We start from the raw sequence: 15,877 nt of genomic DNA on the forward strand, positions 1-15,877 counted from the left end.
GGTCGTAAAAAAAAATGATACGCGAGCTGACATGATAATTGAAACAGGAACTCAGTGCAATTAATTATATCTTTTGTCATAAACAGGGTACCCCTTTCAGAATCCCAGCGGAACACCCTATACCCAGATCCTGGCGGAGTACCCCCCCCCCAGGCTTGTAGGCTTGTGGGTGCGTAGGCATGTAGTCTTCTATTCTTGTAGACACGTAGACACATTCTCATACTAGGCTTGTGGGTGCGTAGTAGGCTTATAGGCTCATAGGCTTGTCTTCACACAGATTTGCATTTCGAGCACACCAATTCCTGCTCTTCTTTAAAAACCTCTCCTGGAATTTCCTCGCAATCTTGGTGAAACCAATTAAGGCATCCTTCACACTCTGCCATTTTTTTAGATTTGTCTTTCGAACGTCCGTTCCAAGGCATTCGACAGATACAAAATAACTGAACCTGGATGGTCTTCACTATGCATTTTTTATTTAAGATTTTTGCAGGAAGTGTTGGAAAGGGGGACATCTTTTGTTCATCAAGACATTTTAGAAGATGAGGCCTGAGAGCCCCTTCATCATAGTTTACTGTGGCTGGATTTTGCTGAAATGCCAAGGTAGTTGCATAGGCAATAGCAAACACGCCGCAGTCTGTACCATTTGTTTGCTGCTGTACAGGGATGGTATTGATTTTCAGTTCAGGCTCCCAGCAGTATAGGAACTAAGCCATCTGTTGTTTGGTGTTTAGTGCTACAACACCACGAAAAAGACTATCATAATAGTCTATAACACTACTTTCTGGTGGCTCCCTTTCGTTAATATTTGAACAACAAACCCAGTGGGTTCTTCCAGTATGTAGTATCTGGATATAATGTCCACGAAACACAGAAAATCCTCCAACTGGGCCCAACGTCGAATTTTCGAGGCCTTGTAAAGCTGGAAATTGTGAGGCAAGGAGATTTTGTGCAATGTTTATTGCTTCATCTGACAACATTTTGCCATTACTGATGGCACTTCTTTCTGTAGGTGACAGAACTAACTTTGGCCTTTTGTTGCTAGTGGATGGTGAACATTGTTCAGTTCCAACATATTGTATATCATCTTCTTCACATTCATCATTGTCTTTACAATCAGCATAATCATTATCATCTTTGTCATCATTATCATATTTATAATCACCATTATTTTTATCATATTCATCCTTTCCCTCACCAATGATACCATCACTTTGATCATCATCCTTTTCCACACTATCAACAAATGAGTTGTCTGTGATATCATGGACTTCAAAATATTCTTCATTAAATCCATTCACTATTTCAGCAGGCACCTGTTCCTCAATTATGTTGCAGTTTGTTTTGGATTTCTTCTTTTTTGTTGGTGGCTCATTACTAGGCTCAGGTGTGCATGCATTCACATTGAATAGTCTTTTCATATTCTGTGCTTTTTCACCAACTCTGCCAGAATAGGGATGTTTTTTCTTCATTGATTTGGGAATCTCTTTATACTTCTTTGTACTTCCAGTGGACTTGATGAGGTGTGGTTTCTTTTCAGTGCCAGTACTTCCTGTAGTCTCCAGTATCAGGTTGTTTGACTTGGGAGAAGAAGCCTTTAATTTGTCAAGACAGGTGAGTAACATTTCATTTACCTCTTCAACCACTTCCACATCTTCTGTCAGGTAAGTAATGTTTTTTAGCTGATTAAAGATGTCTCTACACTTTGTTGCAGCAGTCTTGAAAAACTTTTTACGTTGAGGAATGTCTTTATAATGTAAAGGTTTTGACTGTTGTTGTAGTTCAGCTGGTTGTTCAGAAGGGGAAGCAGAGTTAATGTCATGACTTGAGACTGAGTCTTCATCAAGTCGTGGCTTATAAGTATGGGTAGTACTGGTGCCAAACATAACATTCTCATCAAGGGTTAGAAATGGAGAATGTCTGTAATGTTCTGGAAGATCACTGAAGTTCCATTTTGGAATACACTTGAAGATTGCAAAAAAGTGTTTGTAAGGAAGTCTTGTTTTTTCCCAGTCAAGGCATTGACAACTTGGCAGAGACTCACTATTGCCAAACTGCACTTCATAAACATGAGGATGGCTCTTTACTTTGAAGAAGCATGTGTTGTTCTGCTGCTCTAATACCTGGATATCAGCCATTGTGAAATCTTGTGCAGAAGTCATCCTATCTTGACAGTGTTTAACCACATATGTTGGTCTGTTGTGCAGGTATTCAGGAATGGCTCTGTTGTATTCTTTGAAACTACTAGAAAGCCTGCAGTTTCCCTCTACATATCTACAGGTATAAATATAAGAAATTTTGCATTATTTCCATGGTTTTTAATATTTTGACATTACTTTGTTCAAAACCAACCTGTTAAATTTGTCTGGAAGGAAATCTTCTACGAGGACAGTTATCATTCGACTAAGTGTGGGTTTCAGCTTTCCAACAAGGTAGTCATATTTGAAGGTTTTGTTTTGACGCTCCACTCCATTATTTGTATTTATATTGACAAGAAGTCTTTCCTTTCTGTATGCCCAGACCCACCTCTGTTATAAACAAAACAAATAATAATTATTGACAAATAGGATTGTTAGCCTTTAAGGCTTATACAATGGCTATATTAAACAATCACATTAATTAGTTAATTCATGTAATTATTTGCCTTTTTCTGTCTTAACCATGTGTTTTCAATCCAGTTTTTCAGGTTTTTACTTGTCTTCCACTCTGGAGTAGATTTCAGGTTGTCCACTGCTACATTGCATTCTTGTTCTGTCCTTGATCTGGCAATTGCTCTAGCTTTGCAAGAAGTAAGTCCTTTTTTTCTGTGAGTCCATTTGTTCCTTTTGAAAGCCATCTTTCCCAGGCCTGCTCTCTATGGAAATCACAGATGTATACTTGGCAGTCTAGTGGTAAATGTAAAGAATAATATATATTATATATGTTACATATTAGATTTCCAATTTCAATGACCAGATTAAATTAGTTACTGACCCTATCTATATATCTCAGATTAAACAACAATATTGATATAAATATTATTGAGTAAACCAATCAATGTGGCCCCATAAGTTATGACATTTTATAAAGTTAACAAATTTCTCTATTCTCTAAGAGCCCATTCGATGAACCACTACAAAATTGTAATTTTTTATCGTGACAATGATAAAATCTACTTCTGCAGAATAAAACAATGCAAAATTTAAAAATGCAAGATAATATTGATTTATTTACTGTTGAAAATTTCTTGAATTGCTGTTATTTCTTCTTCAGCACAATCCACCATGAAATAGAGTGGACTCCATTTGTTGTTTGACCAGTCTCTCAAAATGCCTAATGCCTCCTTTATTGCCTCTGATGTCTCACTTTGTATGACAAAGGAACCAACAACTTGGTAATCAATGTTGGTTTTAACCACAACAAAGTACAAAGGTAAGGCATATTTAGTTGTTTTGTAGGTAGCATCCAACAATGTCAGTTCATTGCCATAGCGGAGCATCAGCTCTTGTTGCCATTTTGTTTGGTGGACAAAAAGTAGACCTCTCTTTCCAAGATCTATTTTGACATTATCGGCAACATCATCCTCTAGACCATCACATGCTGTAGTTGGATCTTTCTCTTCTTCTTCCACGTATGGTCTGAATTTGAATTTGTCATTTGCACTTTCTTTTTGCCAAATTTCAATTTTTTCTTCTAGATTTTTTTGGTCAATATTGGATAGTTGCTCCTTTATGAATGCTCTATACATATGGTTCTTAATTGTTGTCTTAGATGGAAAGAAGCGCCTGTTTAGAATTGATGGTGTGTCATCTTCCTGACAAAGCTCATGTCTTACAAAGGTATTGAGGTGTCTTTTCATCTCATTCACACTTGTTTTGCCCTCAGAGGTAGCAAGCTTCTGGATTTTGTTTATAAGTCTTGGATCAATCTGTTGCAGGATACCACTTGCCTACAGAGAAATGATCAATACACGTAGAAGCATAAATAAAGTGAATATGCATTGTACAGTGTAATGGCTTTGTTTTTTTTTTAAGGTTGTACTTACTTCACCAGTGGGATGACCCTGATGGTCAGTCATTTTGGGGAATTCTATATAAATTCTTGTTTCTCCTTTAGCACACCCTTTCTCGATATCCTTTCTCAGCTTCTCAGATACTGATCTCTTCCCTCTCTCTGTATTTTTATCTATCTGTTGCAATGCAAGATACCGGTATGTTATGTATGGTTCTTATTGTTACAAAAGATGGGCAAATGATACAAGACTACATAATGTGTAGTTCGAGATATTAACCATACCCCCCCCCCCTCACCCATAGAGGATTTTTTGAAGACCCCCCTCCATACAAACTCTTTGATTTTTTTCTTTGATCCAGCCCCACCCCTCAGAAATTCAACATCCCTATGTGTGTGTGTGAGGATTGGGGCATGGATAGTTTCTGGTACTACACAATATTATTTTGTTAATTGTTCATCATGACTAGTATCAAAACTACCTTATAGCCTGGGAATTGCATCACTTCACGCATGATAACTTGGGCAGGGCAGCCAAACTTTTTAGTATTTTGAACCAGAAATCTTCGCTTTTTAAATGAAAAATGATCACCAGTGTCCTGCAACAGAGTAGATTGATTTCTTTAAAGAAATAGTAGAGAGACATTGACTTGTTTCTATTCATAACTTAAGTACCTGCATCTTTTCAAGATATCGCCTTTTATCAGCCTTGTTTCTGTCAATACCATGATGACAGTCATAGACTTTTCTGCCATTTATCACGAATGGTACGCCATCAAACTCTATTCTGCTAGAAGTAGTTGATTTAGCATCTTCAAAGAACACTTTATGTTTTTTTCCATCATCTGTTTTGGTTTTATTTTTATAAAAAAAATATTTAATAAATATATTTCACATGTAGATAGATGGATAAATCACTCAATTAATTCTATTTTTATTACTTGTTACAGATAGATATTACTATCGACTATGTCTCATTTCTCATTTTCTCATTGGACTCTGAAGATGACTTACACTCAGGTTGTGGAAACGTCAGTCACCACCAACAAGACTACACTTACCCGGACAATCACATTTCACAGCAAATTCAACTTATTAATTTTATTTTTCTCTTTCTGTTCTTTCACTTTTGGTGTAATGCAAATTCTTTTAGAATTTTTCATTTCATTTTCCAGGTTAAGCAGCATGCTATTCACAAATACTACAGAATGTCTCTGTGATCCATGCCATGTGTATATAATGACATAACATCTTATAAATAAAAAGAGTTAATACATGTATATATACTATAAAAATCATTTATTACTACAGTAGTCATAGTTGTGACCTTATAAATTAGAATAATTGTTCTCTTGAATTTTTGTCCAGGGACTCTGGGAGGAGGAGGGTAGAGGGAAGGAGGAATGATCATGAAGAGAGCTTAGTATTTTTTAATTAAAAATGTCAACATACCTTTTCTTGCAAAATTCTTACAGTAAAACACACAGAATTTACTTGTTGTAGCAGTTTCAAATTGTCTAAGGACTTCTAAGGCTTCAAGCTCATTTGAAACATAACCAAAATTTGCCTCCAGAGATGTGAAGTTATTCAAAATATATTCCATCTCCATCAAGATTTTTACCACATTTCCCGGCAAATTTCTGAAATTCCCGCCAAAAGGACCATCCATATTTACTTCCGGTTGTCAATTTCGTTCACGCGAAATAGTGTTCATAAGTTTGTTAACATTACTTCGCGTGAATCAGGCTGACATTGTTTCTTCTTTCAATTAATGGCTATAAAACGATTTTGATAACATAAGGCACAACATTATTGAGAGAATCTTATTTTTATTTTAAAATTAATCACGATTTACAAGTTCAAACACTCAACAAACGGCTTCAACACGACTTCAACAAGGCATGATTTCCGGTAGCTTCACTATCGAGGCAATCCGTCGGGAACACGAAGGTGACGTCATTTTCGGGATGTCGTTTTGAGTCTCGCGAAATAGCCTCTACCGTTTCGCTTCGCGTGATTTGTCTGCAAACGAGTGCACAGAGGCGGTCACGATATTTTGTGGCGGTATCACGATTTAACTAATTGTTATACACTTGAATCATGGCTAAAGCTCCAGCAATTGGTATCGATCTCGGCACTACCTACTCCTGTGTTGGTGTCTTCCAACACGGTAAAGTAGAAATCATCGCTAACGACCAAGGAAACCGAACTACTCCAAGTTATGTCGCCTTCACCGATACTGAACGTTTGGTAGGCGATGCAGCCAAGAATCAAGTCGCTATGAACCCAGCAAACACTGTTTTTGGTGAGTTGCTGGTAGGGTTTAATTGTTGATCTCCTACAGCTCATATTTTAGATTGATTACTAAAAAATTATTCGAGCTACCTCGGAAAAACTCTTTCACTTTCGGTTCTTTGCAGATGCCAAGCGATTGATTGGGCGTAGATTTGATGAACCTGGAGTTCAATCCGACATGAAATACTGGTCATTCAAGGTATTCTTAGTTAAATTTAACAATATTTAACCTCGCTTTTAAGCGTATGAGTATAATTTCGTACATTTTTAGGAGAAAAGTACAAAGATCTAGACAACATTCTTCAATGTATATTTGCAAATTTTGACTAAAGCTTGTCTCTATTATTCAAAAAGGTCATTTCTGAAGGTGGTCGACCAAAAGTCCAAGTCGAATTCAAAGGAGAAACAAAGACATTCTTTCCAGAAGAGGTACTAAAATCTCTTTTCAATTCCTAAGTGTTTGAAAAATATCTTTTCTTTAATGTTTTCGTTGCAATTTATTCTTATTATCATGCAACTAAGTCTTACCATGATGGTAATTTGTTAATAAATCACAGATATCTTCAATGGTTTTGAATAAGATGAAGGAAACTGCCGAAGCTTATCTGGGCACCAAAGTAACGGATGCTGTTGTCACTGTACCAGCCTATTTTAACGATTCCCAGCGACAAGCTACTAAAGATGCAGGTAAAGTTATGCAGATATTTTGAAATATTTCGATGTCCTCCGAAAAAGAAAGTTAAGGCCTCATTTATATTATGTGCCTTTGTGTACCCATCAATGTCATTATCAGTGGTAGGGGTGGAGATAGACAATTATTTCATGCTGCTGCAGTTTAGCAAATTTGATCATAAACAAGTCACACTTTCTTGGTTTCAAATACTTGAGGAGGAATTGCAGTTTTCCCAGTTTTTCTGATTTTATTTTTCATGAGCGCATTTTTTTTTCTAAATTGGGCTCCCTGTGATCGACCCTTTGAAGTGACAGTCATGCAGAATGCACATCTGCCATGATCTGTCATCTGGAAATAATTAGCACTATATAAATTGGTCATTTATCATTTTAACAAGCTGGAGAGGCAAAATTCTTCTGTTCTTAGATCAGTGAAGTTAAAAAAGAATTAATTTATTGTGTAGTTCCAGATACATCCAAATCCTAGCTACATAGGAAATTGGAAATTGTGAAAGGGAGGGGATGAAAGAAGAATGAAAGGAAACTTTTACGAATTTCCTCTATGATGGGGGTATGGATATTTTCTGGAACTACACATTTTTGAAAATTATGGCATAGTATTGCAGTGACAGTGGTCAAATGAAATTGTTTTAATTTTACCTCAAATCATGCAAAAATTATTGCAAAACGAATAAACTGATATTGTTTTTTTTAAATTTTATATCCTATAATGAACTTTTTACTCATTTGATAAATAATAATTTGCACAGTTGAATGCGAGCAGGACAAAATTGTCTTTCATATGTCACGTATTGATCAATAATGTTCCACCCCAGATTAGGCTAAGATTTCGATGGACCTTCCAGATATTTTTCAAATAATCAACCTTTATGCTTGCTATTCAGGGGTTATTGCTGGTATCAATGTGTTGCGTATTATCAATGAGCCAACAGCTGCAGCCATTGCATATGGTTTGGACAAGAAAGTTGGTGCTGAACGAAATGTCCTTATCTATGATCTTGGTGGAGGAACCTTTGATGTGTCTATCCTTTCCATAGAAGAGGGCATCTTTGAGGTCAAGTCCACTGCTGGTGACACTCATTTAGGAGGAGAGGACTTTGACAACAAAATGGTTACCCACTTTGTTGAGGAGTTCAAGAGAAAGTACAAGAAAGATCTCAGCAGTAGCAATAGAGCATTGAGACGTTTGAGGACTGCCTGTGAACGTGCCAAGAGAACTCTGTCATCAAGCACGCAAGCAAGCATTGAGATTAGATTCTCTGTTTGAAGGCATCGATTTCTACACATCCATCACTAGAGCCAGGTTTGAGGAGCTTAATTCTGATTTATTCAGGAAAACAAAGGAGCCTGTGGAAAAAGCTCTCCGAGATGCAAAATTGGGAAAGAATGAAATCCATGATATTGTGCTTGTAGGTGGCTCAACCAGGATCCCAAAAATCCAGTCCTTGCTCAAGGAAATATTTACAGACAAGGAGCTGAACAAATCCATCAATCCTGATGAAGCTGTTGCATATGGTGCTGCTGTTCAGGCTGCCATTCTGCATGGAGACAAGCACGAAAATGTGCAAGACTTGCTTCTTCTTGATGTTGCTCCACTTTCTCTTGGTATTGAGACTGCTGGAGGTGTAATGACATCTTTAATTAAGCGCAACACTACCGTCCCAACCAAAAAGACACAGACCTTCACTACCTACTCAGACAACCAGCCTGGTGTATTGATTCAAGTTTTTGAAGGTGAACGTGGCATGACAAAGGACAACAACCTGTTGGGCAAGTTTGAGCTAACTGGTATCCCTCCAGCACCACGAGGTGTCCCACAGATTGAAGTCACCTTTGACATTGATGCCAATGGTATCTTAAATGTCAGTGCCGTAGACAAGAGCACAGGCAGGGAAAACAAGATTACCATCACCAACGACAAAGGCCGTCTCTCCAAGGAAGATATTGAACGTATGGTACAAGAGGCAGAGAAGTATAAGGATGACGACGAGAAACAACGACAAAAAATCCAGGCCAAGAACTCCCTGGAGAGCTATGCTTACAACATGAAGCAAACCGTGGAAGATGAAAAACTCAAAGACAAGATTTCTGAAGAGGATAAAAAGAAAATCCTAGACAAGTGCAAGGAAGTGCTGGATTGGCTTGACCACAACCAAACTGCAGAGAAAGATGAATTTGAGTACCATCAAAAAGAGTTGGAAGGTGTATGCAACCCAATCATCACTAAGTTGTACCAAGGCGCTGGTGGTGCTCCCCCTCCAGGTGGATTCCCAGGAGCTGCACCCGGCGAAGCTGCACCAGGAGGAGATGGTGGATCATCTGGACCAACTATTGAAGAAGTTGATTAAACACTAGTCATTGATAGTGTTTTAAGCAGTCTTGTATCTACCACTAGACATATAACATAATATATAAATCACAACATAGTTACTGCATAGTGAACTGAGTGATATTGCTTGTTAATGTTAAAGCTTATAGACACTGCAGTTTCGAGTTTGTATTCAGTGGTGCGCGCAAAAGTTGCAGTTGGTGCCATCGCACGTGGGCTTTAATGAAACTTTAGTTTTAATGCATCCTAATATACAGAGCCTAGAGGTTAATGTTCATTCAGACTCAAGTTAAACGAAAGTACTTTTAAAAAGTTTTTTTTTAGATTACAAAAGTATTCTTAAAATCTTAAATTATTTAATATAGAAATGGTAGTCATAAACTGCTAAGTTTTGAGCCATTGTACTGGATATTGGTCTTATTACCATTAAATGGTTGAAACCTCCTTGGTTTGGTTTTTGGATTGCGCTTTTTTGTTTTGCTTTACTTTTCAAATGTTTACCTTACACCGACTTACAAACTATTTAAATTCGACTTGAACTAATGAAAACCCGATAAGTGTTTAAAAAGAGGTTTCCATTTTCCACTGTCCCTCCCTAGATAAGCAGCTGTATCTACTGTATTATTGATATTTGTAAGCAAAGGGTGCACCCCCTCCTAAAACGAAAATCCAGGACGGTGCACCCCCTCCTAGAAAAAATCATCGATCTGCTACCTTTTATCGGTATAAGGGATCCACCCCTCATTTAATCCTGGTCTTACGGCTGACGTTTCTTACCTTATTTACCACAAAACAATCGTAAAAATCAATATATGTAAAAACACTTCCGAAAGGGGAATCTGGAATGGTAGGTATCAAATGTCATCGAGGTCTATTGTCACTGTGAATGAGAAGTGACGCAAGCTCAAACGCAATGAGAAAACGGATGTTTTTGTTGGCTTGCGCTTGCTTCAGTTTTCATATTGTATAGAATGGTCTTAACCCAGGTGAATGAATGCTTATCGAAGTGATGATATTTGTATTGCGGAAGTCATCTTCAGAGGCTAGGCTATTCATAAGAACGCATCCGAAATGAAAAGAAGTCAGTATGCATTCACAGCCATCAGCGTCACAATCATGATTTTTGAGTTTGCTGGTCATAGCAAGGGGTTAATCATCTACCGTCTAGGGGCCGACTAGCCTCTCCCTTAGGCTTCGGCCGAGCTTCCTTATCTAAGTCTGTATATCTTCGGATAGCGGTGTCGTGGCCGAAATCTCAGGCGTAGCCGTAAATGCTTCGCGCTGCCATACGACGGTTCAGCACTCGATGTCTGAGGGTATGGTCCTTTTTTTAAAGAATCAAAAAGTAAATATCCCAAATTCATGTTTCCATAGCATGTGTGCATAATGTCTATATATGCACAATAGATGTCTATTGACTGTCTCAGTAGTGTCTATTTGTGTCTATTCTTGATGGAAGGGTCCCGCATTGACAGCATGTGTACATGAATACAAAATAGACACTCACAATATGCGTGTATCTATTGGGTTTTTTCTTCAATATCTCACCTTAGACGCGGACCATTAGATTTTAAATCCCCCAAAATACAGAGCAAGCACTTTATCCACGAAAAAGAAAAAAAAATATCGCGCAACGTCTCCTTTCAGAAAAGCCATATCGAGCGGCAAACACAAAAGAAATGTGTGCAGGGGTTTTAACAAAAAAAAGTCATGCAACAAAATTCGTGCAGCCCCCACTGCCCCTTAATTATCTAATTGTCGATCCCTTTGCGTGCTAGACTATTCTTACTAGCAAGGGCGTACGCCTAGCCAGAACGTATTTTGTAAATGTACATGTCATTTCAAACATTTGACCAGTTAAGAGGCAATGTCCACAAGAATCGAACAAATGGTGGCAAGGGTCAAAAAATCAAATTCGCTCTTCTTTTGAAGTTAGATAGGCCATTATGAGATATGATATATAAAGAACGTTTCTATCGTAATTTTTAGCGTGAATTTTACAGTAATCAAACTTCTAAACGTAAAGTGGAACCTCGGTCACGCAATCACCAAAGATCGCGTTTTTTGCTCATCAGTACCGACAATCCCAAAACCTTTCCAATGGAGCTTAAATTTACCAAACCACAATGAACTTTCAAACAACGGCACAAACATTAATTTCCTAGTTTTCAGGGTAAATTTCATGGCAATCTTTACGAAAATTCTTAGTCCTGCGTTGATTCGGGAAGCGTGATTTTCGCATGTATTTCACCCAAATTCAACAAGTTTCTATGCAGTCAGAATTAATTTCCCCAAATCAATCTTTAAAGTTTTGAAAAGGTCTATTCTTCCTCAACTTGCAGCATAAATATTATTTCAATCAGAGAACTTGCCCATAGTTAAATCTTTTTTCTTTTGAGGCAACTAATTAGCATATGTAAACACAGGCCTCCTATTTTCCCTCGCCAAAAATTCGTCCCTTTCCCAATAAGCTTGAAATCCAGTCCAATGAACGAAAAAGGGTGATACATTAAGAAGAAAGTTCAAAAATTCTCATAGATGGTTTATCTTTTACGCGCGCTCTGTTCAAAGTTTGTCCATTTTCACTCCTCTTGAGCGTCTCTTGCTTGGGTTTCGGTCGAACCTCTTCTGTGGCCGTTTTCTCGAAAATAAAATAATATTTTCGAAAACCAACTACCCAGGGATTCATATCTAATAATGGCCTATCTAACTTCAAAAGAAGAGCGAATTTGATTTTTTGACTCTTGCCACGAATTCTTGAATTTGTTCGATTCTTGTGGACATTGCCTCTTAAAAATTCGTCCGGTATTTCAGTCTCGAGATGGTCTATAGATCGATCTTTTACCAATCGTGGTTTTCTTTGGGTGATCGATCAAAATGGCTAGTGTGAACGCTCCCTTATCTACGCTTGGCATGGCTTGCGCTACCTGTGATAGTCCAGTCTTCCCCGTATAATTTCTGACATCATGCCTTGCGCGACGTGAGTATATAACATTCGCTATTCTTTGCATCAGTTCTTTTCAAGTAACTTGTCGTCAACGTATCTTGTCTTTCTTTAAGTCTATTAATTGTCTTCTCCTAAAAGATGGCAAAGGCCCCAGCTGTAGGCATCGATCTCGGCACTACCTACTCCTGTGTTGGTGTCTTCCAACACGGTAAAGTAGAAATCATCGCTAACGATCAAGGAAACCGAACTACTCCAAGTTATGTCGCCTTCACCGATACTGAACGTTTGGTGGGCGACGCAGCCAAGAATCAAGTCGCCATGAACCCAGTAAACACAGTTTTCGGTAAGATAAGGAAAAATCTTTCAATTTCTATTTTGATCGATAAAAATTTTCTGTCAAAATTTGGGCTTTCGATTGAATTAGTTTGGGTTTGTTTTTCTAGATGCCAAGCGATTGATAGGGCGTCGCTTTGAAGATCCTGGTGTTCAGGATGATATGAAACACTGGCCTTTTCACGTAAGTTCCTCAAATATTACAAAATGTTTTTTTTCAATTCTCTTATTTGAAGTGTTTTTGAAGTCATTTTTGCTTTTTTGGGCACAATATTTGTCCAAGAAATAAGATTATTTCGCTTAGAGCCGGTCTAAAAGCACATGGTTATTATGTCATACCCTCAGGTTGTCTCTGAAAGCGGAAGACCCAAGATCGAAGTAGAATTTAAGGGAGAGAAGAAAAGCTTCTTTGCCGAAGAGGTAAGCAACAATTATTAAAGCTTAGATTTTTCAAACTAAATTCTACGTAACTGTTGTTCAACGAATTATGCCGAATTCGCAAGCTAGTGTTTAATATTTTAAAATGTTTTTCGTCCTAGATATCTTCAATGGTTTTGAATAAGATGAAGGAAACTGCCGAAGCTTATCTGGGCACCAAAGTAACGGACGCTGTTGTCACTGTACCAGCCTATTTTAACGATTCCCAACGACAAGCTACTAAAGATGCCGGTAAGTTGTCAATCCATGCCGCCATGCTTTCTTAGAATTGCGTAAGATAGACGTGGAAGTCACGTGCACGATCTAGCTTCAGATTGGACGACAGGATTTTAAATAGATGATTTATGCATGAGTCAGTAGCTTAAAATGTCAATGACAGAAATTCCTTGATTCTCCAATTTTTATACTTCGATTAATCCTTTGGAAATCTCATAACGAAAATTATAATTTCACAGTGGAGATTCATGATATTTTAAAATTTTCATTGAAAGTTTAAGTGTTTTATTCCTCGTACATATTGTAGTGCTAAGACAGATATGAAAGAAAAATATGTAAATAAAAGGCTTTAACCTTTTTATTATTTAGTATGTGGTGTGCTATTTAAAAAAATATTAAAACATTGCGTAGCCTTCATCATTCTGATGAAGTCTATCACTAGTTATAGCTGAAACATCATGAAAATAAGCACTTATCAGTACATATTAGAAAAAATATTTTTCATTAATACTTCATAAGCTCAACAACACATCAGATTGTCAGACAATTTCCATGATTTTCCAAGGTCATTGATCAAATATGTATCTTATTTTCAGGGGTAATTGCTGGTATCAACGTGTTGCGTATTATCAATGAGCCAACAGCTGCAGCCATTGCATATGGTTTGGACAAGAAAGTTGGTGCTGAACGAAATGTCCTTATCTATGATCTTGGTGGTGGAACCTTTGATGTGTCTATCCTTTCCATAGAAGAGGGCATCTTTGAGGTCAAGTCCACTGCTGGTGACACTCATTTAGGAGGAGAGGACTTTGACAACAAAATGGTTACCCACTTCGTTCAGGAGTTCCAGAGAAAGTACAAGAAAGATCTCACAAAAAACAAACGAGCATTGAGACGCTTGAGGACTGCCTGTGAACGTGCCAAGAGAACCCTGTCATCAAGCACACAAGCAAGCATTGAGATAGATTCCCTGTTTGAAGGCATCGATTTCTACACATCCATCACTAGAGCCAGGTTTGAGGAGCTTAATTCTGATTTATTCAGGAAAACAAAGGAGCCTGTGGAAAAAGCTCTCCGAGATGCAAAATTGGGAAAGAATGAAATCCATGATATTGTGCTTGTAGGTGGCTCAACCAGGATCCCAAAAATCCAGTCCTTGCTCAAGGAAATATTTACAGACAAGGAGCTGAACAAATCCATCAATCCTGATGAAGCTGTTGCATATGGTGCTGCTGTTCAGGCTGCCATTCTGCATGGAGACAAGCATGAAAATGTGCAAGACTTGCTTCTTCTTGATGTTGCTCCACTTTCTCTTGGTCTTGAGACTGCTGGAGGTGTGATGACAACATTGATCAAACGTAACACCACCATCCCAACCAAAAAGACACAGACCTTCACTACCTACTCAGACAACCAGCCTGCTGTTCTCATCCAAGTTTTTGAAGGTGAACGTGGCATGACAAAGGACAACAACCTGTTGGGCAAGTTTGAGCTAACTGGTATCCCTCCAGCACCACGAGGTGTCCCACAGATTGAAGTCACCTTTGACATTGATGCCAATGGTATCTTAAATGTCAGTGCCGTAGACAAGAGCACAGGTAGGGAAAACAAGATTACCATCACCAATGACAAAGGCCGTCTCTCCAAGGAAGATATTGAACGTATGGTACAAGAGGCAGAGAAGTATAAGGATGACGACGAGAAACAACGAGAGAAAATCCAGGCCAAGAACTCCCTGGAGAGCTATGCTTACAACATGAAGCAAACTGTGGAAGATGAAAAACTCAAAGACAAGATTTCTGAAGAGGATAAAACAAAGATCCTAGACAAGTGCAAGGAAGTTATTGAATGGCTTGACCACAACCAAACTGCTGAGAAGGATGAGTTTGAGCATCAACAAAAAGAGTTGGAAGGTGTATGCAACCCAATCATCACTAAGTTGTACCAAGGCGCTGGTGGTGCTCCCCCTCCAGGTGGATTCCCAGGAGCTGCACCCGGTGGAGCTGCACCAGGAGATGGTGGATCATCTGGACCAACCATTGAAGAAGTTGATTAAACCAGAACCGGAAAACAAAACCTGATCAGTGTAATTCCAAGAAAAGCTTATGGTTTCAAGTGACACAATATTATTATTATTAAGTTAGTGCGTTTCTTCTTAAATGATTGTTGTAATCTAGTTGAAATTGGAAAGCAACATTACATATTTATATTTGATACATTTCATTTTATTATGAAGCAGCCTAGTTGATAAATGTTCGCAGCACTAAACAATCAAATGTTCTATTTCTGCTTTCATTATTCTACTATTAATTATTGTACAATGTTTCGAATTTGTAATTCATTGATTAATAATTATTATGAACTATTTACTAATAATAATATTGTTTTGTAGGTTGTTACTTAAGTTTAGCAATAAACCCATTGGATATGTCCAAAATTGTTCCATTCTCTTTCATGGATTTGATATTCCCCCTCACTGTTCCCTGTACCATCTTGAAAGATAACTTTGTTTGTGCATGAAGCGAGGACAGTGTTGACCTTGAATGATACATACCTTTTAAACTGATTCACATGTCTTTATCATTGCAAGGTAATTGCCCATCTCACTCTGATGCACACACAGGAACAGTTACCTTTCA

At 37.9% G+C, this 15,877-nt stretch overlaps 2 protein-coding genes and 1 pseudogene across 2 annotated transcripts; 2 read left to right on the plus strand and 1 right to left on the minus strand.

Moving 5' to 3' along the window:
* Positions 1-704: 704 nt before the first annotated feature.
* LOC116288650 (uncharacterized) lies at positions 705-5,656 on the minus strand (annotated as a pseudogene).
* Positions 5,657-5,984: 328 nt separating this feature from the next.
* LOC116288652 (heat shock cognate 71 kDa protein-like) lies at positions 5,985-9,748 on the plus strand. Its single transcript, XM_089036766.1, is given in 6 exon segments — positions 5,985-6,292; positions 6,408-6,481; positions 6,637-6,711; positions 6,840-6,969; positions 7,860-8,227; positions 8,229-9,748. Coding segments are annotated over 6 exon segments (1,947 nt in total). The 5' UTR covers positions 5,985-6,087; the 3' UTR covers positions 9,324-9,748.
* Positions 9,749-12,311: 2,563 nt separating this feature from the next.
* On the plus strand, positions 12,312-15,675 carry LOC116288647 (heat shock cognate 70 kDa protein). Its single transcript, XM_031695475.2, has 5 exons — positions 12,312-12,594; positions 12,695-12,768; positions 12,930-13,004; positions 13,124-13,253; positions 13,835-15,675. Exons 1-5 carry the CDS (start codon positions 12,390-12,392, stop codon positions 15,292-15,294), a joined length of 1,944 nt encoding a protein of 647 aa, XP_031551335.2. The 5' UTR covers positions 12,312-12,389; the 3' UTR covers positions 15,295-15,675.
* The last annotated feature ends 202 nt before the right edge of the window (positions 15,676-15,877 follow it).

This window comes from Actinia tenebrosa, unplaced genomic scaffold, assembly GCF_029948245.1.
Source record: "Actinia tenebrosa isolate PJP-AT-01 unplaced genomic scaffold, QUT_ActTen_1.0 PGA_scaffold4__44_contigs__length_22323623, whole genome shotgun sequence".
Taxonomy (NCBI): Eukaryota; Metazoa; Cnidaria; class Anthozoa; order Actiniaria; family Actiniidae; genus Actinia; species Actinia tenebrosa.